This window comes from Ptychodera flava, chromosome 17 (assembly GCF_041260155.1).
Source record: "Ptychodera flava strain L36383 chromosome 17, AS_Pfla_20210202, whole genome shotgun sequence".
Lineage (NCBI taxonomy): Eukaryota > Metazoa > Hemichordata > Enteropneusta > Ptychoderidae > Ptychodera > Ptychodera flava.
The window spans coordinates 22,691,526-22,700,876 of NC_091944.1; the positions used below are offsets into that span (position 1 = coordinate 22,691,526).

Genomic DNA, 9,351 nt, shown 5'->3' on the forward strand with positions numbered 1-9,351 from the left:
ACTGCGTTTTATGTAATCTGCGAATATTGTCGAAAATATTAATGATATAATTTCTTCATACCCTTCCAGCGTACGATGTCTAGATATATCACCGCAGATAATCTCATCGAGCACCGAAAGGCAAATACGTCCTTCGCACATCGTCGAATTGACAAATGCTTTTAACGGGAACAGATGGTATGTTCTCGGTTGAACACCATGTTTCTCTACACTGTCTACGAGAGGCACGTCTCAAACAAGGGTCATTCGTCTTTCACTGGCGGTCACTCTACCAATGAGACGACTGACAAAGGGTGCATTTTGATTCGGTAGCCCCTCTCCGCTGACCTTCGATAATGAGCGGTCTCCCACACATACCAATGAGTATCACGTAGTGGAGTGCTGCGCCTATTGCCCCAGACCCATCTTGACGCACTTCTCCCCTGTTGTCGGCACTGCAAGCCAATCTGCACTGAGGCAAGTGTGTGCTCAAAGTGGGAAGACACCAGTAGAACCTTAACGTCACAACTGTCGACGATCTAGAAGTCAACAGGTGAGCGAATTTACAATCTAGCAAAAGTGTTCGCAAATTCTGAAGACAACAGAAAATTTCCCTTGTTGGAAACAAGGAGTTTGTGTAAAATTTTGCTGAAACCATTAAAATACTTTTCACAATGGGGATCAGGGAAACTGCTGATTAAACATAAAAGGCGGTACAGTTACACTGTCTTCAACGCGCACTTTTTCAGCAGGGTCACATGCGCACTTCTATGCGTAAGGCTATGCCCCACCGCGGTGTAAATAATATTTTGTGTTGACTCCCACCTTGCATAAACACGTCACTTTCGCATTATCAAATAGGGCCAAGCGCTGTTACTGCATACAGTAGCCATCATAAATACTCATGAGTCAGCGTGTTTGTGGAACCCTCTTTCTGGAACTGCCAAGACGGAATTTGCAGGTTCCAACTTGTATAAGCTTACCTACCGTTCAATTCAATTGGACATCGCAGATATTCAAACAATGGATCGGTACAAAATAACAGACAATGCTAACTGTTGTACGTATCATCCACTGCATGATTGACAAGATCAAAAATACACAATAAACCAGCAAAATATGACAACTATTTGTAATGATGATAATTGGAAACAAACGTACTTGTCTTTTGTGTTTTTGGGGCAGCAAAATCTTATAATAAACATTTCGAAACTTACATTGCAACAACTAGTAAAATTCTTGCTCAGCGTAAAATTCTTGTCAACAAGACTACAATTCTTTATTTGTTTGAGCGTTTAGAATCGAGATACAATACTTGTAATTGCAACCGAGCCATGGTGGTTCGATATCCATTGTTCTGGGACTCTAGACACTTCTGAGTGGCGAGATTGTGCAGAAAGTTTGTGGTTGACTCCTAGGTCACTCAATGTCAATAAACCACGTCTTCACGCAATCCAACATTTTTACGTACAAAGTCCACAAAACCCGAAGTATTGGAAAGCCAGGGGTTTACACATCCACATACTGATGCTTGCATGTTTGAGTGTCGGTATATGTACACATATTTAATAGTAGCATTCGACAACAATACGATTCGACACGTCTCTGTTATGACCGATTTCTGTCAACAAGTGCAACTTGTGTGCCGTGGCGAACTCTGTCTGTCAGCGTGTTCCAAGATCCTTATCAATATAACAAACCTCTTAAAATGCAAGTAGCTGTCAATTTTGCAATTTTACAATGTTTATTTTCTTCATGTCAGCAACATTTTCTAGAGTATCTTAAACATGTCTGTCTTTGGATGTCATTCTACGGCAACGTCGCATTCACATGCTGTTGTCGAGTCAAGGTTCGTGCGTTTCTACAAGTTGTACAGAATGTATCAGCGAGGGGATGCGCGTAAGATAAGATAGTGAAATTTCGCCTCTTGACCACCTGTGGCTCTGCATATGTAGAGGTTTCACACAAATGGCGTCAAAGACATAGCCGTTATTCAATATAAAGGCATACATATGACATATAAGTTGCCAAGAGAAGAGGTTTTTTTTTTTTTTTTTTTTTTTTTTTTTGCAGTTGAGGCCTAATGTTGATAGATGTACATGGTAACATTTCGCTCGACTGACTCAATTCACGAAGCATGACAACTGACGCCCTTAACGTCAGGACAATTGCCAAAACCTGCCGAGAAACTATTTGTGTAGGTTGGGAGGTCGGGGTCGCGGGAATCAGAGCATATCCAAGCCCTCAACGCTCTTACAGTGTCCTGGCTAAGGTTCAGAGTACAGTGTACAGAGACTTATTGTATTAAAAAAAGCCTTGTACATTAGAAAAGAACCGGGTGGCCTTAACCCTTATTCAAGGTAGAGTTCGCCCCAGGGACATCTTTTAGGGCTTTCAAATTTCTACAATTATACTTTTTCGCTCTGTTGCTCGTCTGGACTCATTTTATATAGAGGGTGGGCAACTCCACACATCAAAACTATTTTTGTGTTTGTGGGGATTCTTTGTGAAGCGTTTATTTGGTGTTGAATATTTTGTTTCGTCTGACAAAATTATGGGATATACTATGGCGAAAGTCTCCTCGGACCTGTAGTGTAAAAAATCGTTAATTTCTGACCCGTTTGACAAGCGTTTCAAGACTTTGCCATACGTTGTGTATTATATTTGTGTATTATCCTAGATATTTTAATGAATAAATGTCTGAAATGAAATAAAAGAAAATTAAAATTTCCTTTTGAAATTTTTTGGTCAAAAGTTAAACATGGTCAGTTTCATGCTGTGTACTACCTTCAGGGGACTAAATCACTCTTTTTGCGGCTTTTTTCATGAATTTTGATTGCTATGAAAAGTAGCGTGTTTAGATACCGACACAAGCATTTTCAAATTTCCGTAAAATGAAAAATTGGAGTGACCGCAAACATAACTCAACACAATGGTATCACTCCAATTCTTACAATAATTGCATATCGTTTTGAAAACCCTCTCAGCTGTAATCTGTACCTCACAAAGACCTGGTCGATGCTTACTTTTATCTCAGCACTCACGATAAATGACAAATCGGACTTGCGAAGTACATGCAGTAAAGAATTGTTACGATGTAGGAACTGGATGCCTTATGTGCCAACTGTAAGTGAAAGACTCGAAGATTACACTCATCAGCCGTGACCTAAAATGACATGTCCTCGTTCCCAGACATTTAATTGCCTATAGGTCCATACAGGCATCATAGGCATCGATAGAATCCATTGCCGTAAAACTTATTAAAGCAATGCTAGGTGCCTTGACATTGTACAAGAAGAATCCATGAAAGTATTATAAGGGGTAAAACAAGACTTTTCTCCAATTCTGTTATGCTGTACGCTTCAGCTTGAATATATATGTATACAGTTACATTTTCAACTCGTTCGAACAAGGTCACTGTTCCTGGTATTCAAGGAGCACGTAATTTTGGTGTTGGCAGTTTTGATTGCAAAATAGGGTATACAGCTTGGCTTGGTTGGCTTTCACCGCAGCTCCTCTCGACTATTGATCAGCGATAAAGCCCCCCTCCCCCCCCCCCCCCCCCCGCTTTCGGTGACGGGTACTTGAATAGCGTTTGTGTGCCAATGAGTTCACGCGGAACAACGCAGAGAGCGTGGAGTTTGAAACACATTTTTCGGTGGTGGGTATTCATCGTCGAACAAATAGTGGTGTCTCCTTTGTTCGAGAATTTCACAAAGCCAGGTTACAAAAGGTCAAGCCGGGGCAATTTTCTTACGATGGGAGACCGTCGACCGGCAATCTCCGTCTCAGACAAAAGTAAGACCTAACCTGCCCTTCTTGCATTGTATGCGGCAACCGCTGTGGGCTACTTTTCTTTTCTGTATATCAGGTATGTTACCCCGGGGTCTCCTGGCGCAGCGATGTTGCTCGATTCTCCACATTATACAGCGAACCGCTGCGAACTTTGTAGCGCGGGTGGCGCACCTTATAGAAGTTTTACTGTGGTACATTTACTATTGATGACGTATTGAGCCGGATATTAAAGTACAAAAAGTTCTGAAAAGTCCACATCCCCAATGAGTGGCATATACTTATGAAGTAATAAGTGTCACCTGCTCACGGATATCTGTATTAAAGGGACATAGTCGGCCATTTTTCATGAATTAGTTTGATGCGAGATGCCAACTATATTGTTTGACATGTCGAAAGATACTGAATGAATGGGTGACCATGCATATATTCGACCCCGGTTTTTGACACGATACATGAAACCATCGCAAAAATGAATTAATGGTCATGACCATTAATTCATTTTCGCCATGGTTTCGTTTATCGTGTCTAAAACCGGGATCGAATACTGTATATGCATGGTCACCCATTCATTCAGTATCTTTGGACATGTCAAACAATATAAGTAGTATTTGTCCCTTATAATGGCATATCAGTTCGCCTTTGATAATTTGTGATTCACTTTAACGATTCATCGTGGGAAAAAATATGGCAGTCCAGAAAATCTGAGACCCTTTTTGAAGCCAGTATTCCGAAGTGCATTTAAGACCCAACACCCTGACGATTGCCCCTTCCACTCTCAGGATAATCTTTTTACTTCGATGTAACTGAATCCATTAAACTTCGATTAGAATCCTTACGAGTATCCTTCATTAACTTTGTTGATTGCACAGAAAAATTCATAGAAAATAGCTTTCAGGTGAGATATCACACTTTTTGGACAAAAAAGGCATAATTTGACGGTACAAGTCACGTTTGAAAATAAAGTGTTGAGAACTTGTTGGGCTACCTAAATTATTGCTTCACTGACCTCTCACCCACACATAATGTGGCGAAATTAACTTTGAACGTAAATGAAATCTATACGTTATATTAGTGTCCTGCGTAGCCTCGATACCCTGCATGCCAAAGGTTTCAGTATATTCATAAGGTCTGACGTCATTATAAATTATTTATAAGAACGAAACTCTGCCAGTTGCATAAGTCGGTGGATTTCGCGATCACTTGCCATCTAGTTAATTCCTTCAGTCTACTGTATTATGATATAACAAGCCTGCGGACTTGGGGCAAACGTCGTTAGCAGCGCTCTCATTAAGGTAGTATGCGCCTCAAAAATCAAAATATTAAACTTTGCTCAGTAATTTAAACTTTTGATTATTATTTTCACCACTGTATTTGCGTGTTTATTACAAGTTCTTGTTCTTCTTTCCATAGTATATGGTTTTCAGCCTGTTAAACTTATTTACTCAATGAGCTTCAAAATGACCTCCACAAGCGGTAGACCAAAAGAGCATCATATTGTAAAAGTTTTAGAGACCGAATATCTATTCTTGAGGTGCACAAGCGATCTTTCAGAATTGGAAGATATTTTAATAAGCAAGGTCTCTATGTGTTCTCTGCTACCATGGTAGAGTAACCGTGCTTTTATGTAGCATTATCATGATTTGTCTAATTTTCACCCGTAGGAAAATGCAGAGCGCTGACGGCGAATTCGAACGAGCAAACTTCCACGGGAAGAGACTCCACCAACATCAGCAGAGGATCGACATGGGAAGGAAGACAAGGAAGCAGACCAGGCGAGCTCAAGGTTTCTGCCAGCGACAAATGCGAGGGATGGGAAACCGAGCACCAGCTACCTCGGGGATGAAGACCCCGACACGATGTGTGGGATCGGCAACTGGCGGCCTATCTGCCTGCAGGTGTTCGCCAACTTCAAGTTTGCCTTCTTCATCATGTGCATGGCCAATTTCCTCTTCTCGTTCGGGTTCAGCATATTCATAACCGCTATGTCCAGCATCCAGATGCGGTACTCCCTGCAGAGTGTCCTGATGGGACTGAACGCCACGCTTTTCGACGGCGCCACTCTGATCTCGGTGCTATTCGTCTCTTTCTTGTGTGGCAGACCAAACAGTCACCGTCCACGCATCATCGGCCTGTCTCTTACACTGGGCGCCCTCAGCCTGGGTTCGGTTTCTCTTGCTCACTTCATATCGGGTCCTTACAACTATAGTAGTGTGGTACTGGGTGTAAACGACACCACCATGTGTGCAGCTGGGTATGGTAAAATGGAGAGTGGCGACTTAAACAACAGCAGCCTCACCTGTTCCAAGAATGACGAGAAGGAAAGTTTGCAAATGACGGTGTTGATGTTGCTGGGGCATACTTTGGCGGGGATTTTCTACACGCCCCTGGTCGTGCTAGCCCCTACATATATAGATGATTGTGTAGGTAAATTGAAGGCACCGCTGTACCTTGGTAAGTTGCATGCACAAAACGAAGATTTTCTACCAGACTTGTATGTACCTCTAACAATAAAACAACAAAACGAGTGTCTCGTGGAGAGGGCGCTGTGCTATTTATTCAATACCTATGCTTGTGAAAAGTTTTAGACCTGACTTTCTCTTCAAACACAATCCCAATATTGCCGCTAGTCAAAAGATTTAAAATGTGTCACGCCGTATTGCACGCACGCTTTTACACTATAACGTTATCATTTCACCATGGCAGCGGCGACAAGGCTTCTCCTTTGATACGAGCAGGAGCCGATATCAGAATTCACGGTTGGTGATCAATCATATAAAGCCAAGCACCCCTTATGTCAAAAAAAAAAACAAAACCAAAAAAAAACAAAAAACAAACACGTAGCAAAGGGACACAAGGTTTCTAGAAAATCATGATTATTTTTACAAAACTGTGATTTTGTTTAATTAATCTCAATCGACCCATTTTAGAAATTCGTTTGGTAACATACAATTTCTTGTTTGGACCAAAACCAATGTCGAAATGTAGTTTTGCATCGCGGCCTGTCATTTGTATAATATCAAAGTTTATTTACGACAGCTTGATTTTAGTCCCGACAAGAATTCGTTCTCAACAATGACAAAGTATAACATTCTGTTTGCAAGATTAATAATTGGTATTTCCCCCACATCCCTACATCTTCAAGGGGAAGAAGAAATTTTCTGTTTTTTAAAATAAAATGCTTGAAAATATTATCAAAAATAGTGTCACTTTTAAATAAGCAACCGCCAATAAAAAGTCAATACTTTCACGGAATTATTTTTATTATTGAAATGACGCATTCCTTTGAGCTGTTTGAACAAATACAACTTTCAAAGAATTTTTATTTTATCTATCTGCAGCCATCTTTTATGGAATGTTCACCGTTGGACCGGTGGTTGGATTTCCATTTTCTTCGATATTTGTCGGACAATATGTCGACTTCGATCGTGTTGACATGTCTACGATTGACCTAACCCCATATGACCCCCGCTGGGTGGGAGCTTGGTGGCTTGGATTCGTCGTGGAGAGCGTACTTACGGTGTGCGTTGCCATTCCCATGGTGTTCTTGCCCAAGAAGTTTGCAGTGTCGCCGGATAGCGACGAGTCGAGCAGACCCAAGTTGATGGACCGGTACAACGAAGAAGAAGAAGACGAAGATGAGGTGAAGATGGGACAGGAGGCCTTGAGTCGATTCAGAGGTAAAAGCACGCAATTGAAGGGTTTGGTGTATCACGTGACCTTTTGATAAATCTTCATTCTTGTATCAGGAATCTCATCCGAGGAAGGAAAACGCATACACCGACTATTGACGCAAAGTGTGATTTGACGGCAAGGGGAAAACAAACCCATGCAGGAATACATTCGATGATTCTCCTCTAAGGCCATGGTTTTGTTAGATTGGTTTAAGCGATGGCTAGGTGGGGCATAATCTAAAATCTGCAGGGGATTCGTTTGAAAAGTGATTTATACTGTATATGAACAAAATGTTATTATATCATTCGAGCTATTGCGATCCTGATTAAAGTAGGAACGGTGGACAACTCTTCTCACACGAAATGAAATTTGAGAAATCTGTATCCCTGTATATAACCCGTTTAGTATAGTAAGTGTTTAATACTGATATAATAATGCAACAAAATTATGATAGATAGTTGAAGCCAATCTATCATTATTTTAATTTATGAGATTTTCAATTCTACTTTAAAGAATTTCAAATTACAAAGTGCCTTCCATGTTCTCAATTGACAAACATTTCCGACCAATAGTTTCAATAGTCAAGAATCTGATAAATCTGATGGTGATGATGATGATGATGATGATGATGATGATGATGATGATGATAATGATGATGATGTTGATATTGATGATGATGATGATAATGATGATGATGATAATAATAATAATGGTGGCGATGATAATGATGATGATGATGATGATGATGATGATGATGATGATGATGATGATGATGGTGGTGATGGTGGTGGTGGTGGTGGTTATTGTGATAATTAAAAATGACTTCTCAGGTAAAAACAAAAGCATTGAAGACTTCGGGAAATAAAAAAAATTATATAAATTTTATCGCTTCGTTTACATGTAGAAATACCATCTGTGCTCGGCAAACTATTCACCAACGTACCACTAATATCAATATCCATCGCTTACGGCTTGGAGTGTGCTATCACGTCTGGACTAGTCACCTATTCCACCAAGTACGTGGAGCTACAATTCAGAATCTCGGCTTCCAAAGCGGCGTTTCTTACAGGTTTGTTTGATTTTTGTTAGTCGAAAATTAAACTAAACTAAGCTAAGCTTAGTTAGCTAAACTAAGCTAAACTTAGCTTAAGGTAGTTTGAGCCTCGAAAATGAAAAACTTAAAATTTTTGTTCAACTTTCCTCAAGCAAAGTTTCAACAGTTCTGTTTTAAAATCAAGAATAAAAATCGAGGAGTCATCATGCAAATTTTGGTACTAGAGAAACAAATTACCCAATATTTACCGATATTTGAAATTCAAAATGGCCGCCATCTCTGTGTTATCTTTATTGAGGGGAAACACATCACCGATTTTCGCAAAATTAAGCCGGCGAAAACTTTATTTACTCCATCAGCTTCTAAATGAGCCCCCATAAGTGGTAGGCCAAAAGAATATTGTAAAAGTTTGAGCGGCCAAACATCTGTCCCAGAGAGGCATTCTACCGCGAAGAGGAATTCTCAATACCAGGGATTGTGCATGCCCGTAAAGTTCCCGGTTTTCTCCAACACTGACAGCAGGAGCTTGAATTTGCTCAGATGCATATGGACAGCGTTTTGAATTCAATGAAGATCACAACGAATCACACTTTGACCATATATTGGAATAGTTTTTCTTATCGAAGAGCGTATAACTTTCATATTTTTTCACAAAAAACTCCCCAAAACTATGCAATGTATTCAAGGGCGTGAGAGGAAACATGTAGCAAACTATATTGACTTGTATTCATTCATACACACAAAATACTAACTAAGATTTCTTTAACAGGTCATGTAATAAAGTGACCCTCTATTAAAATAGCTTCGTTTGTCAAATGTCACAATGAACGTCCTGTGATGTCCCATTAGGA

At 40.3% G+C, this 9,351-nt stretch overlaps 1 protein-coding gene across 1 annotated transcript in view; it reads left to right on the top strand.

Annotated features, from left to right (window-relative positions):
* Positions 1-334: 334 nt before the first annotated feature.
* Positions 335-9,351, top strand: part of LOC139115811 (solute carrier organic anion transporter family member 5A1-like) — an 18,021-nt gene continuing 9,004 nt past the window's right edge. Inside the window, exons 1-4 of the mRNA XM_070678182.1 lie at positions 335-532; positions 5,436-6,225; positions 7,113-7,451; positions 8,351-8,515. Coding sequence (XP_070534283.1) covers positions 5,631-6,225; positions 7,113-7,451; positions 8,351-8,515 — 1,099 coding nt within the window. The 5' untranslated portion in view covers positions 335-532; positions 5,436-5,630. The remainder of the gene's footprint in view (positions 533-5,435; positions 6,226-7,112; positions 7,452-8,350; positions 8,516-9,351) is intronic.